At 49.6% G+C, this 22,068-nt stretch overlaps 1 protein-coding gene across 3 annotated transcripts in view; it reads right to left on the minus strand.

Annotated features, from left to right (window-relative positions):
- Positions 1 to 21,556, minus strand: part of JADE2 (jade family PHD finger 2) — a 72,530-nt gene extending 50,974 nt beyond the window's left edge. Inside the window, exons 1-4 of one of the 3 annotated variants that reach the window (XM_005523505.3) lie at positions 21,177 to 21,556; positions 14,761 to 14,818; positions 12,227 to 12,312; positions 231 to 388 (exon numbers count right to left, since the gene is read on the minus strand). In XM_005523505.3, the coding sequence (XP_005523562.2) occupies positions 231 to 388; positions 12,227 to 12,312; positions 14,761 to 14,818 (302 nt within the window). In that variant the 5' untranslated portion in view covers positions 21,177 to 21,556. Of the gene's footprint in view, positions 1 to 230; positions 389 to 12,226; positions 12,313 to 14,760; positions 14,819 to 18,402; positions 18,424 to 21,176 lie in introns of those variants that run through there. The other 2 variants (XM_088063491.1, XM_014253173.2) reach the window with 2 other exon arrangements.
- Between the last annotated feature and the right edge of the window lie 512 nt (positions 21,557 to 22,068).

Consider the following 22,068-nt stretch of genomic DNA (forward strand, 5'->3'; position numbering starts at 1 on the left):
CTGTCCCAGATGGCCACTGCCCAAAAAAAGCCACTCATGAGAGGGACCTTTCAGGATGTGGGGGGAGGTCCCCGTGCATCCCTGTGCAAGCCCAGAATGCTGAGCACCACATTTATGTGCTCTCTGAGATGGTGTGCACCCCACCAAGGCAGAGGGAAGCCCACAGAGAGGACACCAGGCAGAGGGGGCCCCATGGACAGAAGCAGATGGAGGAGACGCTGCTGACTTACCTGACCACAGGTTCAGGGATGGCCTCGGCACTTGCTGGCACCTGGACACCCTTCTCCCACTCCTGCCTCCACGGATCAGCCAGGATGTAGTACTCATCAGGACTCAGCTGGAAGGAGTCAGGGATCTTCATTGCTGTTATCAGATCCGTCCGGAAAACCTGCACCAGGAAAAACCCAAACTGAGTGCAGAGGTCTAGCAGAGGCTGGGCACACGTGCTGAGGGAGGGTGTCCTTGGGAAACTGCCCCCAAGGGACAGCACAGAGGGCTTCTGCATCACCAGTGGAGTGGCTTCAGGCTGTCAAATTAAGGCCCTGCAGGCTAAGTTTTGGGCAGGAGAACATGGCAGGGACTCCCCTCCAGCCAGGCAGTGCCAAGAACCCAAGCCCTGCAGCTGCAACCCCTCAAAGGTCCCCTATACTGGGCAGTCAGGAAATCCAGCCACAGGGTGTGAGTTTGGACAAGATGCAGACCAAAAATTAGTTTTAAACAGAAGAAACAGGCTGCTTTATCTCAGGGGATTGATGGTTTCAGCACAGCCACACAAATCTACTCCAAATGCCAAGGGATGTACAGCAACTGGGCTTTTCCACATTTGGCCTTCACAGTCCACGAGAAAATGATGTTCTTGACATGAATGAAGAAACACAGAGCCATTTGCCCCAGAAAAATGCCCCTTCATATCCTCCTCATGTCACCTCACCATCCTGAGCACCTTAGTGTCCCCTTCAGGTCACCTCACTGCCCCAAGCACTTTCATGTCTCCATCACATCACCTCATTGCTCTGAACAGGGACAGGCAAAAGCTGAAGACAGAAATTATCCAGCTAAAATGTGATCTAGATGCTGCTTATACATCCACAAACACAGATGTTTCCTGACTCAATAAACCCCTTGTGAGACCAACCTGGTCCCCTCCTGTAGGAAAATCCTCCAGTCCTTCAGTCAGTGAATGGTCTCATTCTCCATCTCACTCCTGGCCCTGCAGCATCTTCTCCCAATTCACAAGGATTAAAAACTCATTCTAAAAATATCCCTCACGGTAAGTAAGGTTTTCCTTCCAGAGGGTTGCCTGACAGCAATGATTCGAGCAATCCTTCCTGCCTCTTGCAGCATAAAAATAAATTGTAAATGAAAATGGATGATTTCTCCTCTGTACCATCTGCTATTAGCTGGAATAATATCTGCCAGTGCCAGCAATCCTGCCTGGACACCATCTCACTCCATCCCTGCTACTTCTGCATTCCTTCCACAAGGCTGGGATGGATCAGGTGTTTTCTTCAGATATTATTATATCTCTTCATAGTCTGTTCTTCAAATAAGAATTGTTTTGTCAGAATCACAAGAAATAATACAGTAGAGTTTTACATTTTTTGATACAAAGATAACACGCTTTGGAGAGTATTTGTGAACCCAAAGCAAATGAAATGCAGGAAACTAGACATTAACTAAGACCACTGAGACCAGTATTTAGGTCAGTTTGTTTAATCCTCAGAGTCTCAGCTGCTAACCCAATTAGAGTTAAATACAATATATAAACAACCTTTGCTATGTTGGGACCTCTGAATTTTACTGGTACTTTCCTCCTGATGCAGCTGCTTGGAGACATTTTTGACTATGTCTATATCAACCTGATTTGAGCTGGTCAGACACAGTCTTGGAACAGCCCTCAACAAACAATAATTAACAGCCTATGTATTACAGTCAGCTCAGTTTGGAAAGATCAGTGTCCTTTAAGTCTCTGTGTGCTACAAAGACATGGTTACAGACACCACAGTAACCTTTTAACACACTGCCAGTGTGGGAAATTAAAAAAAAAAATTAAGACAGGCATTAATTAAACATGAGAAGGGATATGTGAGACATCATAGTCCCCCCAGAAGTGTGGGTCTGTGTATCCAAACAAGCACAGGAATCTCACTGTAGAGTGTATTCTAAAATAAAGGGTAGAAATACACACTGTTCTTGACAGCCCTGCGCTGACAGGCCACAGCCTGGGTCAACAACATCCCCTTAACCCAGTTTCAGTGCCCAGCTCCAGTGAGGATAACATGAACCTGGGTAATCCCTCACTCCTCAGAGCTCCCCTGTGCCTGAACCACACAGGGCTGAGGCCACCATGGGGGGCAGTGCCATCTCCCTGCTTGGCCAACAACACCGTACAATTATTGAACTACATAATTATTAAAGTTGGAAAAGCCCTACAAGATCAGCAAGTCTAACTGTCAACCCAGCACTGCCAAGTTCAGCACTAAACCATGCCCCCAAGAGCCAAATCCACATGTCTTTCTAACTCCCTCCAGGAATGGTGATTCCACCACTGCCCGTGGCAACCTGTGGCAGTGCTTAACCACCCTTACAGTGAAAAACTTTTTCCTAATATTCAATCTAGCCTTCCCCTGGCAACAGCACAATACTGTTACAGATAGTACTGTTTCAAAGAAACACTACATGCCCTTGGGGTTTGTGGGCAAAGCCAAGCAGGAATGGTTTCCAAAGATGCACAGCACCAAAAAGCTTTTCTGAATGGCCTGCACTGGATCCTGCTGATACGTGAGCATCCTCCCCGCTTTGTGCCAGCCCAGCTCCCTCCTGAGGACGCCTCCTTTGATGCTGTGAGGTGCAGGAGCATTGCATCCCTCTTTCATGCAGGCAAATACACCCAATTCTGCCAGGAAGCTGCTCAGGGCAGTGCTGGCAGTGCAGGACAGCATAGCACCATGCTCCTGCCTTCACCTCAGTGCACAGACCCGGCAGCCAACTCCAGAGCAATGGAGAACATGAGACTGCCCTTTCCAGGACAACCACCCATTGGGAGGGTCCAGACACATCATCACCCTGCCCTGAGGCCTCCCCAGGCACCCACAGCAGCTGTGGCCTTCCCAGAGCTGCACCCCAAGCTAAGGATCCTCATTTTCTTTTGCTAGGTCAGCACCAGGTGACAGCAGTGAGGTGACAAGCCCTGTCTCTTTGGAGTAACACCAGGGCTGGGAACCCATGGAACAGTGTCAAAATCCTGGCCCAACACTCTCCACCTACTGATGAAGAGGGAGACAGAGGAGCCTGCACAGCAATGGGACCAGCCCTTGGTATAATTTCTCCCCTCTGCATGGTGCAGATCCCAGGCTCGTGTTCTCCTGCATTAAGTCTTCCCCAAATCCATCCCTTCTGGCTTTTCAGCTCGCATCAGCACAGAAGCTTAGTTTTAATTTTAAGCCAAATAAGCACGATTGTATCTATTTCCCTGAAGATAAGGCACATCACAGGCTGGATTTGCAATCTCACTACTTCATTTATTTAGTCCTTCTTGGAAAACAGATAAGCTCACCCATCCGACGGCAGCACATGCGCCCCTACTTTATCACAGCGACGCCTCTGTCTTTTCATGAAGTACTGGATATGCTCAAATTATTAACTATCAAAGCAGAACACTTTAGAAATGATAGAACAGTACAGAAATTGTAAAGGAAAGCAGATCAGTTGTCTGGAAATCTCCCAACAGCTAATATGCTCAAATTGTAATCTAAATGTCTTTTTGTTTTGAATTGTCTGGGATTAGGGTTGGGAAAAGACTCAATTATTCTACTCAAACTCTTCTGAATTATTTATGAAAACCAAATAAAGGATAAATTGGGCACTGATGAACTGAGGACCTGGCGATGAAGAAAAAGTTGGGTACCAGAAAACAAGCAATTTTCCCTCAATAGGAGTGTTTACTGTTTCTCCTGGGCCGTGGGAGCTGACAGATTGTCTGCTGCCCTGCACCCGCTCCCCCCACCACCACCACAGCCCTGGCCAGGCTCTGTCCTTCCCTTTCAGTCCTGAATGGAATCTGAGTTACTGTCTATCAATCTGCCATTAAGGATAAAGGCCGAACCAAGACATTCCTTTATTACCTCTGCTTGCTCAGGAACCTCATGGAGGTTTAGTGATGCTCAGAGACGCATCGCACCAGTGCCCAGGGCCAGCCTCTCCCTTTGTTACTGTCAGCTTTAAAGACAGGGAAAAAGAACAAGAAATTTCAAAATCCCAGGATATTTCTTCCTTCATATTTCCAAATGAAACCGACACTGAGTCCACACTGGGTCGGTGTGGCTGTGCAGCCATGGTGCTCCCCAACAATATGTCGGTATTTTTGGAGTTTCTGTAATTTGCTATTTTGAAGCAAAAGCTGAATTGCTTTTACTCCTCAAAAATATAAAAAAAAATCCCTGAGCTAATTAAATGTAACATCCTCAGATGTTCACATCCCCTGATGTTCACATCCCAATGTGTCACTTGAATCTGGCTGGCACTGGAAGGATGCTCCTGTGGGTATGGCAGAAACCAGCAAGGCAAGGATTGGATTCGGCTCTTCCTTGAGCTCCTGGCACCTTATACATCAGCTGCTCCACCCTGGCGAGGATCTGCTACTTCTCCCACTGGACACAGCCCTGCAGCCTCTCCCTGTGCCCTGTGACAGCTGTGAGGCATCTCTGTGAGCTCTCCATGGACCAGCATCAATTTGTCCAACACCTGGACAACCTCAGAAAAAACACATACCCCTGGGAGATGCCAAGGCACACAGTGCCTCGCCACAACAGGAAGGACAATGGACATTGCCATGAGGCATCAGAAATGCTGCTCCCTATCCCTCCCTTAGCTAAGGACTCCCAGGCTACGCTGCTTTCCAGCATTCTCCTCCTTCTCTGCCTCTGCCCCATCACCATCCAGCCCCTCTGAGAGCCTCTCCACCACCTTTCCATGCAATTCTCACATCAATTTCTAGGCTCTGTGATTCACTCTCAAACCCCTATAAATGCCCAACGATCTCCCTGCCATCCAGTTCCCACTCCATGTGCTCTGTCAAGGACTTGGCTTTTCCAGTGACTGTACTGTAGGTCTGAGCCTGCCAAATATCCCCTTTGCCCCAAATAACCCACCCAAAAACACCAAACGTGGATCCCGTGGTAATGACTTTCCACTTGTACGAAACCAGCTCCTGGGTGAGAGCCAATGAGCTGGATCTGTTTTAGGCTTTAAATCAAAATGAAAAGAAACACTTGTCTAGCACTGGGTTTAATTAGCTTTTAAAGCAGCAGCCAGCCCAGGGACTGCTGTGCCAGATCCAGCACAGCCGATCACGCCTGGCGAGGTGGCGTGGCCTCGGCGTCCCCCAGCACGGGCGCTCCAGGCGCCTGCTGCAAACCAGTCCAGGAGAAAACACATCCAGAGGGACCAGGTGGCTCAGCCCAACACAGATGGGCTCCAGCAGGCCAGGTCTCTGCACACCAGGCTTACTGAGCTGGCAGGAATTGTGTTACACATTTTCCCCTGCATCTGCACCCATCTGACTTTGGAGCTTTCAGACCTTGCTCTTGGGGCAGAGGAATAAGCTCAGTCCCTCCTCCTTCAAGTCCCAGGATGGGGTTTTTTTAATACACAGTAACATCTCTGTCCCTAAAAGTTAAAAAACTAAAAAAGTTTTAGTGAAAAGAACTCCTTCCAAAGCACTCCACACTGCAAAGCAGTGGTACACAATGGAGAAGGGAAGGGGAGGGAAGGGGAAGGGAAGGTGCGGGAAGAGAAGAGAAGAGAAGAGAGAGAAGAGAAGAGAAGAGAAGGAGAGAGAGAGAGAAGAGAAGAGAAGAGAAGAAGAAGAGAAGAGAAGAGAAGAGAAGAGAAGAGAAGAGAAGAGAAGAGAAGAGAAGAAGAAAGAGAAGAGAAGAGAAGAGAAGAGAAGAGAAGAGAAGAGAAGAGAAGAGAAGAGAAGAGAAGAGAAGAGAAGAGAAGAGAAGAGAAGAGAAGAGAAGAGAAGAGAAGAGAGAGAAGAGAAGAGAAGAGAGAAGAGAAGAGAAGAGAAGAGAAGAGAAGAGAAGAGAAAGAGAAGAGAAGAGAAGAGAAGAGAAGAGAAGAGAGAAGAGAAGAGAAGAGAAGAGAAGAGAAGAGAAGAGAAGAGAAGAGAAGAGGAAGAGAAGAGAAGAGAAGAGAAGAGAAGAGAAAGAGAGAGAAGAGAAGAGAAGAGAAGAGAGAAGAAGAGAAAGAGAAGATGAAGAGAAGAGGAAGAGAAGAGAAGAGAAGAGAAGAGAAGAGAAGAGAAGAGAAGAGAAGAGAAGAGAAGAGAACAGAAGAGAAGAGAAGAAAAGAGAAGAGAAGAGAAGAGCAGAGAAGAGAAGAGAAGAGAACAGCAGAGAAGAGAAGAGAACAGAAGAACAGAGTGAAGAGGAGAGAAGAGAAGCAGAGAAAAGAGAAGAAAAGAGAAGAGAAGAGAAGAGAAGAGAAGAGAAGAGAAGAGAAGAGAAGAGAAGAGAGAGAAGAGAGAGAAGAGAAGAGAAGAGAAGAGAAGAGAAGAGAAAGAGAAGAGAAGAGAAGAAGAGAAGAGAAGAGAAGAGAAGAGAAGAGAAGAGAAGAGAAGAGAAGAGAAGAGAAGAGAAGAGAAGAGAAGAGAAGAGAAGAGAAGAGAAGAGAAGAGAAGAGAAGAGCTGAGCTCAAAATGAAGTGCATGCAGAAAACTCCGTGCTCACTAGGGTGAGGGTGGGCAGGAGAGGTGAGAAAGCATGGTCACAGCCTGAATCCGAGATCTCACCTTTGAATTCACTCCCTCCATCACTCAACAGACCAGTAATCCTCCCTGATGTCCTCACACCCACGTGGTAGCTGACAGTGATGACCCTCACACGCACAGCACCACACACAATCTCACAGTGATGTCCCCTCCACAGCAAGCAGAGGCGGTGGGTGCTCCGAGCGCTGCTCCCAAGCAGGGGCAGCAGCAGGTCACTCCAGGCAGGGTGTGGGGCTGCTTCCTGACACTGAGATAACAAGTTTTCTTCAGGTTTTGGCTCAACACTTTCTTCCCTCCCTGACTGCAGTCCTGGCAGCTGACTCCTGCTGACCCCAGCCATAACCACCTTCCTCCATCCACACTGGGACCAGGGAAGTCTCCAGCTGCCTCATTTGCAGGACTCCCTCCTCATTTCCAGCCAGCTCTGTTAGCCCTTCACTCTCTCAAGCATAAAATTGTTTGTTATAGCTCATGAGTCACAAGGATTTTTAGAGAGAGAAAAAACAACGGGAACAATGGGACCCCTGAGAATAGGTTTTGGTTGTACAAACTGTCTTGATATCAGCTTGAGATGGCACCTCTGTCAGTGCAGCCCTGGCTGCCTCACCCCACTTCCCCTCTGGACCTCCCAGTCCTACATCCCTGCTGTTCTATCATGTTTTTCCAGCCCTTTCCAAATGAGAGGAGTGTCGATACTCAGTAGCAAGGTTTTGAAATGTGGCTATGCCAAGAGTGTGTGAGCAACTAGGTATTATCTGCCTGTGAGGAAAGAAATTCTGAACTCCTATGTCCATTTGGGAGCCAGCCTCCTATCTCTTCATCTGGTCTTGCTTCCTCATGAACTGCTGGATGTTAAATGAACAACAGAACTCAAAATAGGAACAAGGAGAATTTTTGTCCAGCCCATCTCAGCATTCAGAAGACAGTGGTTTTAATCTGTTATCCCCATGCTGGCAAGGGAAAACTGACAAAGCCAAACTGCAGTCAAACCTTTCAACAGAGAGGGACTTTCTCCCCATCCAGCCCCATAAAAGCATGTCCAGTCTTGCTTGGCCACATCCATTAAAGCTCTTCTCCAAGCATGGAAGAGTACAAGAACTAAATTCACGTTGCACTGGTCATTATATACACCTAATGGAGGAGTTAAAAAACATGATCTGATGCAGTAAGAACTCCTTTTTAGAATGGAAAAAAGTTAAATCCTTTTAAAGAGATACAAAAAGGTGTCTTTCAAAACACGGAAGTAGTATCTAAACAAGGCAAGCAGAAAATAATATAAATTGTATAAATTTGTGGCTTCCCCTTCATCCTGAGCCCTGCCTGCAGCTGCAGTCCCCTTGCCTCCCAAAGGTCTGGAGAGAGGGAGAAGGGCAACAAGGATGTCCGGTGGGATGAGAGCACCTGCACAGCACAGCTGAGACTGTGCAGGGCTCTTCAGCTGAGAAAGGACGGCTGGGGGGTTGGCAGGCAGGTGTTCTGCACAGAAAAAGCAGGCTTTTGTCCCTCCAAAATGTATTCCAGCAGAGCAGGTGAGCACTGTGGATCTCAAATAGCTCTGGAGGGAATGACTAACATAGCAGCTAAGGCAGTGACTCAGAGGCAGCATCCAAGGGAGTCCCCGGGCTGCTGATGGCCAGGAGCTGGCAGACAGAACCAGCGACTATCATTACACCCTTGCCTTGATCTTAGAGTCTCTCCTTAGACACTGACAACTGTTCCCTGTCAGAAACAGGAGAGAGGCTTGATGACTGCAATCAAACCAGCAAGGCCTGTGCTCACATCCCCAGTAGTTCTAGAGCCAGAGGCAGGATTGCACTAATGTGCCACTAACAGAAGCAGAAATCCATCCTTCAGGCATATCTGATTCCCTGCTGCAGATTCAGATCCATGGCAGGGATAACCTAAGCGAGCATTCCCTCCTTCCAGCTCCCAGGGTGGGGAGCATGACCAGCAGCTCCTTGCAGGGACCCAGGGAGACTGGTACCAGCCACCAAGCTCCATTTGCAGACAAGTTAAGAGACAAACAAGCACTAATGAGATTAATTAAAATCACCAGATTGGTACTGCTATCACTGCAGATGCAAGAAGCTGTTGGCAGCTGCCAACGTTCATCCTCTGCATTCAAGCAACGCAGTGGAGCAGAGCCATGCCCAGGGCACATCAGCATCAGGTTTTAGCCCCAAAGGCTCTGCTGCACAGGCAAAGAACAGGGGAGGACAACTGTCACCTCTGCAAGTGAGAGAGCCAAGACAGAGGCCTGGTGCCTGGGACAGTCAGGAAAGAGCCTGGGCAGAGCCCCGTGACAGGCACAGATAAATATAATCACCCTCCCTGGCAATGGCCCCTTCGCGGATGTTTACAAACAGCTCAGTACTTTTCCATGTTAAGAAGCTTGTTTTTCCAGATGCCTTGTATTGGATGGTTTTTAATGTGTATAGTTAATCCTGTCTCACAGAGTCTTTCATAATAAACATCACCCCCTGACCTGACTAATAACTATGTAACACTAATGCTTTTGATATTTTTCTCCTGCCCGGATTGTCAGGAGGAATGCATGTTTCTCTGGGACAGCAGCTCCCAGAAAAACAGGGATGTGACTTGGAGGGCTGCAAAGGTTGGTGAGTCCACACACACATGAACCCCCTGTTTCCCCAGCCCACCCACCAGCATGGCCATCCTCAGGACATCCACCCACTGCAGCTCCTGATAAAGCTACAAGCCATGTGCAAACCTGGAGTCCGAGTTACTGTTTGAATATATGTGTCCACACCCAAACTAGCAGGGGGTTCAATATCTGCTAATACATCTATCCCGCTCTCCAGTTTATTCTCCTGTGGATCCCATCCTCAGCAGGATGGACAAGGGAAAAGGTGATACACTATTTCATGTGAAGTAGTTTGATAGTGGTGTAGTTTGTGTTTTACATTTCTCAGTACTTGCTCCTACAGGACATGATGCCTGTCCCAGTCCATGCCTGAAATCCCCCAGTGTTCCTGGGAGGATTTGCCAAACCCCACAGTGCTTCACAGATGACAAGCAGCAGGTCCCACACACGGACCAGACGGGTTCATGGATGCTCACAGGAACAGCAGAAGTTCGGTCACTCATGGAAAAGCTTGGAAGATGCTGTTGGAGAGGAAATTCATACTGGAGTGACCTCCAAACCATCTCCCTGTACTGCTGCAGGTCTTGGGGTGATACTACATCCAACCTCCAACAATCTCCTGACCCCTGAGTTCCAGCTGGCACTGGCTTCCAGCAGATGTAGACACCAGCAAGTGCAGGGGCAGTGCATGGTGAGGGGAGCACAGCTGAGATCTGGACTGCTCCATCTGCTTGTGTGCCCACCATGCTTTGGTAAAAAACAGTTTGTCAGCTTGCTCATCCTGGCCAAACTCCAGCTGGAGTAACCAGACATCACCTCCCCAAATTCCCCTGGAGTTTCAGTTCAGATAAGCCACAGAGGTTCACTTTCTGTCCCAACTGTTGCTAAGCTGGGCACTCTTCAGCTTTTGCTCCACTTCATTTGTTCCACAGCTACATTTCACTGAGAACCCTGCTTGGTGGTAATGGAGCAGTAAGCAGAGGGATGAGCCCTCTGCAGGCATCTGATGTCTGTCCCCAGGTGCCATGGGCTAAGATCTAGTTTTCACTCCAGCTGCTGTAGAGCAGCAACTTGGATCCAGGTCTTACCATCAAGTCCAGAAGCATTTTCACTTGGAATCCTGGTCTTACATTCAGTAATAGTCAGGCAAAATCTTAGATGGCTGATTAAATTAACTCATATTAAAGACAAAAGAGTGTCTGCACCAGTGAGGCAGAAAGATGCCCCACTCTTGGAGTGGGATTTTAGTGGGCAGCAGCAGGGTGGTACCTATATGACATTGTTGTGACATGAGTGACATCCTCTCACATCTAACATGAGGCATCTCTGTGGCAGGGACTCCTGACAGCACCTGAAGGGCTCACCCAAAGCCTTTATGGACACATCAAGCTCAGGGATGGGCAGTTATTTCTGAGAGGGGTAATGGTGCCACAGGAGGAGATGCCCAAAATGCTTCACTTTCCAAAGGAGGATTCAGCTCACAGAAATCTCCCTCACCCACACTGAGAGACACATCTATAGCCAAAACCCAACATTACCGGTGCTAATACTCGATTTTCCAATAGCCTTGTTAGCAGTCAGTGACACCTGCACCCCTGGTTCTTGTTATCTGGAGTATTTCCAACTAACTCAGCTGGTAGTAACAGCTTTCCAGTCCCTCTCTTTATCCAAGACACAAATAACTTCAACTTTTTCAGTCTGTGCCCTTTGCCAGCAGATACATCAATGTAGACCTGTCAGAGCTGTAAGAACCAAGTGCAGCTGTAATTCAGGCAGTGACCACAGGAAAACCTCAAAATCTCGACTCAGCTTGATGCAAAAGAAGGATGTTACAGAGCTTTGTGCTCACCAGGCCACAGCATGAGGAGAGGTGAAATGGGGAGGACTTGGTGAGTTCACATGAGCCATGCCAGCTTCATCATCTGCTTCTAAACTTAGCACTGCTTGACTCCAGACCTCAGTCAAGAGGCAAGGGAATGTGAGAACAATATCCCTCTGGCTTTGCTCACACCGCTGCTGAAATGAAGATGACCACTGCCAAACACTGCAGTTGCTACAACAGCAGCTCATGCCTGGTATAGTTTCCATGGCTAGTGGAAATGTATCTGAGGCACGTAAGGAAAACAGGACATAGCACCACCTCTTCCAGCACAGTCCTGGGGACAAACAGCTCCTCCCACCCAAGGCCCAGACCCTGCACTACAGAGCCAGCAGGTGAACCTGGGCAGTGTCCCCAGAATGGGCAGCACTGCCCACACCAGCAAGGGGAAACCCTGCAGCAAGGTCTGACACCGATGGCCTCAGCGTAATGTCCTTGAGCCCCGTGACAGGGGGAAAACAACACAACACAATCTGCAACTCAGCTGTGCTGTCTCTCATTTCAGCTCTCCATGCCTCCCACTTGTTCAGGGGAGGAGTCTCACATCACCCTCCCCTGCCATCAGTGCTGTGACCCGTGCCATTAATAAAAGGGCACCCAGGAGGGCACCCAAACCAGGAGATCTTGGCACGCAGACACCCCAGTACTGCAGGACCTCCCAGTCCCACCAAACTTAACTTCCAAATAAAATCCACTTCAATAGGGATGGAATGGGCACAAGGCACAAGGACCCCCACCCTTCACCAGAGATGCTCATGGTGCATCCCCATCAGCTCCCTCCCCAGGAGAGCTGGGGTTGACAGTGCTGTTTGGAGTCGTGGCTCTGCAGCACGGGCTCTGGGCTCTCAGCAATATCTTGTCCTGGCACCTACTGCCCACAGACAGCCATGGGCACGCTGGCTGCCACGTCTGGGCCAGCACAGTCCCATGGGAAAACTCTCTTCAGGGAAAAGCCTAAAAGCACACGTACCTCAGAGGGCTTCTTCTCCTTCTGCCGTGACCAGGGGGATTTGGTATTCGGAATTTTGGAGCATCTGAAGGTGGATGTGGTGTGACCTGCAATGAGGCAACCGAGACAGGTTACCCGGGAAAGAGTCAAAGCTTTTCCTTACCTTTGTCACCAGCCCCACTGCTCCAGCATCAACCAACACCTTGGGTCAGCACTAAGATGGAATAATACCTTGACATGGCTTCTTTTTGTACAGTATCCTCACCACTGCTGCCACCACCAAAAAGGAAGGGTGGCTAAAGCCTGAAATGTGCAGGAACCACCATATCACTGATTTTTATTTCCAACCCATTTGTGTCATTACCACTTAAATGTAAGACTGCATTTGTTAACAATAAATAACAAATTGATTATTGGAATTTCTGTGTAATAATGATGACAGTTCAGTCTTCTGTATAGGACAGCCCCTCCCTACTCCAGTATATAAAAATGTTTCTGTGACACTGCAACAAAATAACTAACAGTTAGCCTCTTTAACACTGATTTTATTCTTGGAGGGCTAAATAGGAGGAAACATCACTGTGCACATAAGTGACATCCAAACATGATGGAGTCATGTACATGTACCTTCCCTACCTCGGGAAGGGCTCTGGCCAGGAGCTGAGCTGACTCAGGGATCAGGCTGTGGTACCACTGCAGCTGGAAACATCTGTTCTTCCACCAGCTCAGGCCCAGGTAAATTTCATATGCCTATTTTTCCTGGCAGGGGAAGAGGCACCAGCTCAGCCTGTATTCTTTATTTGCACTTTCTAGTACTTCACAAAATGAAAACCAAATGTGGGGGCATCACCTGTTTCCCAAAAGACAGCTTGTTTTTTGATGTGTCAGGCCAGATGTTATTAAAGAGGGTTCTATATAAATGAAATTATTTATACCATTTAAGAATGTAACAGGACTGTGTAGACAAAGCCCAGAGCAGACATCCCTATGCTGGAGCCCCATGGACACTCTGCTTTATTCACCAAGCTGCTCCAAGAGTGCAGAAGCAACAGCTCCACAGCTTTCATGGACAGATCAGCCACCAATTTCCACCTTTCCCCCTCTTCTCAAGCTACAGTGTGATGCTACAGCTATACAGGCTTGGATAACACACCACAATGACCCTTTCCTGGCAGAGGCATGAAAAAGAAGGTCACCTCTCTGTTTACAACTATCCTGCAGGAGAGCATTTGTCAACAGCTTAGATATCAACCTGCAGCATAAATATCCAAGCCCCATAGAGATAAGGCCATGTTGTTTAATACCATGATTAAAGATGCCTTAGCCCCAAAAGGCAGTGAGGCCAGTGAGCACAGCTCGGCTCCATAAGCCTTTGAGCATCAGGGGATTAGGAAACGGGAAGTTTGGAGCATGGCTTCCAAAACAAACCCCTTTCTGAGACATAGATGTTTCAGTTTACGAGAAGCAAATGGTGTTGACAGAGCCTAAAACCCTTTCTGTAGGCACAGCTCAGCCCCCAGGTCCCCCAGGGCTCCAGCAGAATGGGGGTCCCTGCTGGCAGCCAAACAGCAGGTTCCTGTTGGGAGCTGTGGTGCAAACCCCACTCACACTGACAATTTTTCTGGCTGAAGCTGTGGGAACAGCAGCCAAACCCAGCAAGATCAGCCTTTCCATAACCCCCTGTAATCTCTCCATCATCCTGTTAGGAAAAAGCCCAGAAGTTCAGTGTCTTTAGTAAAGTCCCTTTCGTTCTCCGATCTCCAGCAGCCAGATCCTGTAAAGTGTGGAGAGCAAATTCCCAGCACTGCCCAGATGAAATTACTGTGACATTTGTAAGAAACCAAGAGCAACTAGTAAGAAACTCCAGAGTCCAGACAAGGGATTAGGCTGGTGCCCTGAGGGTACTGAACACCAAGGCACTGCAGTATGTCTGCAGCAGGTGAAACCCTGGGATAAGTGGGAGAGTGCTCTATTTATAGCCAAAATTCAGCACATTTGCACATGTTTGTTGTTGAACACAGGCTTCTGTGCCTTCCTGAATGAGGATGAAGTGAGGTAGATGTTGAAAAGCAAGCGTGGGCTTGCAAGTTTTGCAGGCTTGAGCCTCATCCCTTTTCCCACATCACTCTTCAGTTTGCAAGAAGGGAACAACGTGGCTCCAGTTTTACTCTGACTCCAGTAAAAAGTCCCCTTTCCCCTGGTACAACCCAAACCAAGAGCAAACTAGTCTCAGGCTGCAGCTCACAGGAAAGGACAGCTCATCTACAAAGGGTGTTTGCTGCTTCACTAGCAGATCTGCAAGCAGCAGCTCTCCCTGCCCAGACTCCTCACACGAGGGAGACACTCTCATCAGTTAAGAGGAGCCACAGCCAAGTGTTTAAATAAATTGATATCAGCTTGTTGCTGCATTTCTGACAAACCCAGCCCTGTACACTATCCATTGTGCAGAGACTTCCCAATAAATGCAGTTCCCTCCACTCTTTGTAAAGTAATTATTCAAGCATTTTGACTGCTGGAGGTGAATCTTGTTCAAAGCTTTAAATTAAAGGTCTTACTGTCAGTGGTGTCTGAGTTATCACTGCTGATTGAGTACTTGCGTCGTTTTTCTTCCATCTGTAACAAAAGAAATTGAATGTTACACTTCATGTCCAGAAAACTCATCTCAGCACCAAAGCACTGCTATCTTAATATCTGCCCACCCTCTCACCCCAGCACCAGTCAGTCCTCACCCTCAGGACAGGCTACACAGAGGCTATAAAAAAGTGGAAGGAAACAATTCTCATGGATTTTTAAAAAAACTTTAATTGTCTTTCTACCAGCTTTTCCCACTCCCAGTAGTTACAGTGTTTGCATCTGGATCACTCAGCTTTGCATGGAAATTTGTCTACCCAGGATTTGCATCCAAATGTCTCTTCCTCTGCAAGAGCACAGCCAAGGGAGGAAGCTCCAACAGGGACCAGAGGATGCCCTACCAGGGACTGTGGTGCTGTTGGATGGCAGAAAAGATGTCCTGTGAACCACCCGTCCGAGCTGCAAAGTTGAGAAGTGTAAAGACAGGAGAATGGAAACTGCACACTCTCGGTATGTCTGCAGGGGGAAGTACGAGCATCCCGGAGCTGAACAGAACCCCCTGTACCTCAAGCCTGGGGTTTTACCCTCTGACCCATCCTCCTATTCAGCTGGTATCTACTTCTTTGAAGACTTTGGGAGTATCTGTCACACAGGCCAGCCTGAAGCACTTCCCATCACTGCACACTGCCCTGCCAGGAGCCCCCCCAGGCTGGCACCAGAGCTCCTGAGGGAGAGCAAATGGCTTCTGCACAGCTGCCATGACTTCTCCATCCTCTCAGAGCTGAAATCACAGCAGTGGGCACCACTGCACTGAGGAGGAGACCTGTTTCAAGCTCAGCTGATTGATTTGCTTTGAGACTTTGAACAAGCCACAGGAGTGCAGGTTCTCCTGAACCAAGCACTCAGAACTCAAAGTAGATGCTTCAGGAAGAAAAAAAAAAAAAAAAAAAAAAAAAAGAAAGCTACTTTAACTTTGGAAGATCCAAATTTTACCAATGTGGCATGTGGCTGGTGGATGATCAACATGGCTAACACAGGGCTTGGTCAGCTATGCATGGAAAGGGGTACCTGTGGCCCAGACAACTATCCAACAGGCTGCAAGCCAAAATACATCCACAAAAAACAATCTTAACCTCATGGAAATCTTCCTAGTACTTTCTGAGATATTTTCAAAGAATCTGAATGTGTTCATATGTCATACCCACTATTGCTTATAAATGTGAGAATGATAATGAAACACTGGGTTTGTGTGGTTTGGTTGCAGCAGATCCAAGCAACACACAGACTGGGACAGCAAGCTAGAGCATGACATTTCCCCACAAACAAAAAAATGGTCCACATAAGCATATAAAAACCTTGTAATAGCTGTATTTTACAATATATGCGCTATCACAGCATTATAAGGGAAAATACTACAAAATAAATTGAACATGTTAACTACCAGTTTTGTGGTACGGCATTGCCCTGTCAAAATGTGACTTAAAACACTTTCAAACAGTATGGCAGTATCAATACTTTTCCCCTGATGATTCAAGGGGAAACAGATATTATTAAACCAGCCTTGTTCCAAGTAGTCATTTGATTTTGCTTGGGGGAAATGAAATTTAAGATAGCTCTAACTGCAGCTTACTTACTTTCAGTGAAAATCCTACCTCAACCTTTTAAACTGGTTCCTACTGGTCTGAAGTGGCAAACAGACATTTGGAGCACAAAGCAATGCTTTTATTGATTCTGGAGTTCCAAATCACAGAGATTAAATAAGCCAAAGCCAAGAGAAGGAAAATAGACACCTGAGCTGAAGCAAAGGAATGCTTCTGATAGCCAGTAACATTTCCCAGGTTTCCCATCTTTGCTTTTACAGCAAGACAGCATCACTGACATCACTCTCCTTCCAAGGCAGGGGAAAAGCTTTACAAATCAATGCCCAGCACAGGTAGAAGGAGGCTGGCACTGGTTTCAGCTGATATATATGAGGCAATGCACTCATCATCTCTCTAACTGAACTTGGTCCCTGCATCCTGCTTCAGTCCTACAGCTGCCTGCAGAATTAACACACCCACTACATAACAAGATGAATTGATATTCACATACAGAAGTGGTTCACACTGCAGGTAAAAATAGTGTCTGTACTTCAGTAAACCATTTTGCCACTGTCTGGCAGGGTGCAAGATGGCATCCTCCAAACCAAACTGCATTAAATTTCTGAATGAAATTTTGGCCTGAGCGAAGTATGGACATCTCTGAACAGCAGCACTGAAAGGCTGGGCAGGGAATGGCACACAAGGTACTGTGTGCCTGAAGGGAGCAAAAGCTTTGGCTAAAACCAGGCCATCCCAGAAAATGGTTACATTCCAGGCCGTGCTAAGATGCTGTTTTCTGAGGGAGTCATCTTGAGCAGCCAAACAGTAGTAAACCGCATGGCACTTAACAGAGGAATTTACTGTAGCAGGGTAATTGGGCCATTTCCCCATCTGTATCCCAGAGTTATAAAGTCTGATGGTGGCTGATGGTGCCCTTTTGGCAACCGGGGGTGGTTCCCCACATCCCTCCCAGGGCTAGAGCTCCAGGAGCAATTCAGCTGGTAAGCTACTTAAGTCCCCACAAAATATGGCCTCTGCTCCAAAATTAATCTCTTGTTTACATTGAAAGTTAATTTCACCTTTAACTGACCCATTCCCCACATGGCATTATTAATAAAGTCATAAACAAATACCAAAAAAATTTGTAATACTTTGAAAAGGTCACTGTTAGGTCAAACTTGGCCCAAAATCTAGTTTTTACAGAGCCAGAAACCAAGTGAAAGGTTTCTATGTAGGCTTGCTTAAAAAATTCAAACAGAAACAGATGTGGGTTTCTTTTATAAACAAATGAACATCCCCCTGAAGTGTCTGCAACTCAAATCCACAGGCATAGCCCTGGCTAAGCCTGGAAACCAAAAACTGAACTGCTTGCAAACTAACACATGTTTAGCATTGCCATTGTTCAAGCAGAGAAAGGCAGATAAATGCTAAACCAAGGAAGATGATGGCCCTTCATCAGCCTAAACAAATGTAAATCACTATGTCTTCGGACAAATGAGCACCACCATAGGTGTTAAAATAGAGATGATGGCCTGAGGCTGGCCTGCTTCACAGCAGGGGAAGGTTGGAGAGGAGCTCTTGGGAATGCAATTTTGCCCAGCCCATGCAACCTCTGAGAGGTGAAGGCAACTACTCCTGGAACACAGAGATGCCTCTGCCCAGATCCTGAGCTCAGCTGGGCACACTGCCAGAGACAAGCACCCACTCCCATCCACACTAAACTGAAATGCCTCATCCAGCCTTCAACTAGTACAGAAATCTTTCTCTGCAGACCCTTCCACCAGCCCTGTGCTCTGGGAAACCCCCTGATGTTTCCCAGCTCCCTGCAAACTCTTCTGCACATCAAGTCCATGTGGGATTTGGAGAATTTTAGTAGCATCCCAGCACCCTGTGCAGAGGCTGTTTCCACTGTTTCCAAGAAAAACCATCCTGAACTGTGGCAAGCAAATAGAGAAATTCATAGATGTCTGTGCTCCCCAATTCCACAGGGAACAGGCACAGAAACCTGCGTAAGTTGCAGGGGGAAAAAACAAATTTGGTCGTCACCTCTTCCCAGCCTCCCCGCAGGTTGAGGGATGCGCCGCGCTCGGTCCCCGCACTGTCACCTCTGACGCTGTGAGCAACACCGGCTGAATGATGTGCTCTGTTTGAGCTGCAATGAGACTGCAGAAAAACCACTTCCCTGTTTGTTCTTCCAGCCCAGAAATAGGAACACAAACAGAACATAGTGCCCCCAGCGGCACGCACACGGCTCCGGTCACCGACCCCGCGCCGGGGACCCGTCCCGGCCCCGTGCCAGCGCCTGTGCCCGCTGGCTGACACCGAGCCGTGGGGCTGTGCTCCCGGCGCATCCCCTCTGCCATCCCCTCCACCTTAAACCTGTTTTTTCCTCCGTCTAGAACACCAGCCAGTTGTTAGAAAGCGTAATAAAAAGGGTGGAGGGCTGGAACATCCCAGTGTGTACACCGTGGGAGTGTTGTCCTTGTCCCATTGCCTTTTCCCATGAAGAAATTCTGGAGCCAAGTGCTGCTACGGGAGGCTCTGAGAGAGCAGCAGCACCCCCCAAATTGGCACAGCCCCAATTTCATAGTAACAGAAGAACAAACTTTAGGACCAAAGGACGCACAGCAGCAGGGCCAACAAGACCTGCAGCAAATCATGGTACTCAGCCCCTACATCTGGGAGGAAGCTCTTCCTAACATCCCTGGTAGCCCTGCAAAGTGTAAATGCTAAAGGGCAGGATTCTGGTACCTAGAACAACCATCTGGGCAACAGGAGCCTGTCCCTGCCTGCCGGGGCTCGTCTGTCCCTCACCTCTACAGGCAGCTGCCAGCCCCAGCTTTCCAGCAAAAGCTCAGGTGCCCAGGTGAGGAGCAAGCCATCCCTCCTCTCCTCCATACAAACTCTGCTGTCTTGGCTCCCCAGGGCAAAATTTAATCTCATTTCAATTTAAAACAAAACAAGCCCTCGTTTACTTCCTGTGCTTTGCCTTTCTCTACATCTACAAGGGGATTTTTTTGCTTTACTACTCACATTCATAACTTTACATGCCTCTTCTGACTCGTTACTTTCTAATTTTCTATTTTATCTTTGGCAAGCCCAGACAGAGCACAGGTAATCAGAAAGGTTACTGAGGGCACTGAGGCCACCCCTGCCTTCGTGGGGGAAGATGCAGGCAGGGACACAGGACATGAGAAGGGACACCGGGCACAGCTCCATGCCCACAGCCGGCTGCCCCATCCTGCAGGTCAGGTCTCTTGAGTATCAAAAACTCAGAGGAAATCAACAGGAGCTACGGACACTCCAATCTTCGTGAAAGATGAAAACCCACAGAAAGGTAAAGACCAGACCTGATCTGAAGGACCACCCACCCACCAACTTTCAGAACTTGGGAGTCAAACACTTCAGCAGCCATCAATATTTTAAAGGAATTGCATCTCCTTGCCTACAGACCCCCTAACGTGTACCCTCCATCCTTTGCTCCAAGCCTACATTTTTGAACATCAGCCTCAATTTTCCTAAGAAAAACAAATTTAACCTTCGATTTAACCTTTCTGCAAGCTATTTTTACTCCTATCTCAAGCTTATTTTAACCCCAGTAGCCAATAAATGCTTAAAGGTCAAAAACCATTCCTGAAAGCCGGGCTCCTTACCCCTGGGGAGAAGGCTGAGATCAGATAATTTTTTTTCCCTCCAAGCAAAATCTCCTCTTAGAAATGTCCAAGCGGTCGGAGGGTCCCTGCTCAACCAATTTTCACTGTGGGGGCTCAGAAGGCACTGAGAATTTTCCCTGTGAATGCCACAGCATCCTTCTCTTCCCACTCAAAAAGCGCTCGAAATGTATAGGTACGGAAAAAGATAATTTCCCCCCCTAATTGCGATCGAGGTTGACAATTAATTCAGCAGCCTCCCGCCTTTGCAGCGCTTCCCAAGTTGCAGCTCGCTGCTCCCACCCCGGGCGCGGGGCAGCCGGGGGTGCTCCCAGCCCTGCATCCCGACCGGGAAGCGCCTCGGCAGGTGGGGAAGGGGCAGAGCGCGGCGGGGGCGCCGCCGGCTTCCCCGAATGATGCAGGAGGGAGCCTGAGCAGGGGGGAGGTGGCCGGGGAAAGAAGGGGGGGCTGCCCGGGGGGAACGCGGGATGTTTTCGAGCGCGGTTCACGCCGTGGCGGGGGTGGGGGGAGCGGCGGTGCCTCCGGGCCCGGCAACACCGGGACCCAGCGTCGGGCGCGGGGGGGGGGGGGGGGGGGGGGGAAGACGCCGGGGAAAGCCCCGCGGTGGAGAGGGAAGGGGGGAGGAAGGGGAGGGCAGGCGGGAGCCGGCAGCCGCCACGCCCCCGGGCACCGCCATCCCGGCCCCGCGCAGCGCTCCGCGCCCGCGGCCCCGCCGCTGCCGCCCGCGCTGCCCAGCCCCGCGCTGCGCCCGCACAGCCCCCGCCGCCCGCCCCGGCCCCGCGGGGACACCCGCCGTCCCCTCCTCTCCCAGCGGGCAGGGCAGGGCGCGGGGCCGCTGCCGCAGTCATTAATTCGGGGAATAAAGGGGCGAAGCGGCGAACCGAGCCTTGAAAAGTTCTTGTTTACGTCCCCGCCGCCTCCCTCCCGCACTTCCAAAGGAGAGTGACCACCGTGCGCCATCCGCCCCGGGAATGCTGCACATCCCCCGCCCGGCAGTCGGGGGAGGGAGGGGGGTAAAAAAAAAGAAATTAAAAAAAAAAAAAAAAAGAAAATAAAAAGACATAAATACAGCAAAACCAGGGGGAGCTGCAAAATAACCATCCGCTGCAAACCCAGCCTGCTCCCGCCGCCACCCCGCCGAGCCTTTACCTTGGCCAGGAGTGTCCGCCCGGAGTTGCGCCGGTCTCAGGGGTGACAGGCGGGAGGAGGCGGGGGCGGGGGATGCTCCCGCAGTACCCGGCCGGGAGAGCCCCCTCGGCGGCTCAATCTGGTGTCATTGCCGGGGCCGCGCCGCTCGGGCCCTCCTTAGGAGCGCCCGCCCGGTAACTCCATGGATGCGGCCCCGCTCCCAGCCGAGATGGCCGCTCCGCCGCGGCCGGGCAAGCCCTGCCCGCTTGTTTCTCTTTCTTTTTTACCCCGCACTTCCTCCGGCGCTCCGCGCCCCGCCGCCGCCCGGGCTCCGGCTCCGGCAGGGAGGCGGGGAAGCGACTTTCGGAGCGGGGACGGATAATGGTGGCGGTGCTTCCACCCCCCCCACCCCCCCCACCCCCCCCCTCCTCGGCCGCCCCAAATCTTCAATTTCTTTGCCTTCTCCCCTCCCCGGGCGCCGCGGCAGGGCCCGGGGCGGGCAGCGCGGGGCCCCTCGCGGGCCCCGCCGCCCCCCCCCCCGCCCGCCCCGCGTCACCCCCCCGCCGCCCGCCGGGGCCCCATGGCGCTGCCCGGAGCCCCAGCGCCCCGCAGCCCCGCAGCCCGGCCCTGCACACGCACTCACACTCACGCTCGCACACACTCACGCTCTCCGCCCCCCTGCCCGCTCCCCCTCTCCTCCGCGCTGTGCACACGCGTACACGGGGCGGCTTCGCCAACCTTAAAAAAAAAAAAAAAAAAAAAAAAAGAGGAAAAAAAAAAAAAAAGAAAAGCTTATACTTAAAAAAAAAAAAAAAAAAAAAAGGCTTTTGGCGCCATATTAATGACGTACTTAAAATTTGCCATTTCTCCTGCGTCAAAAAGACGGCTCTTGCCCATCGCGGGGCGGGCGGGG

The sequence above is a fragment of the Pseudopodoces humilis genome, chromosome 17 (assembly GCF_049639895.1).
Source record: "Pseudopodoces humilis isolate 2021_Gansu_Grassland_sample_001 chromosome 17, ASM4963989v1, whole genome shotgun sequence".
NCBI lineage: Eukaryota > Metazoa > Chordata > Aves > Passeriformes > Paridae > Pseudopodoces > Pseudopodoces humilis.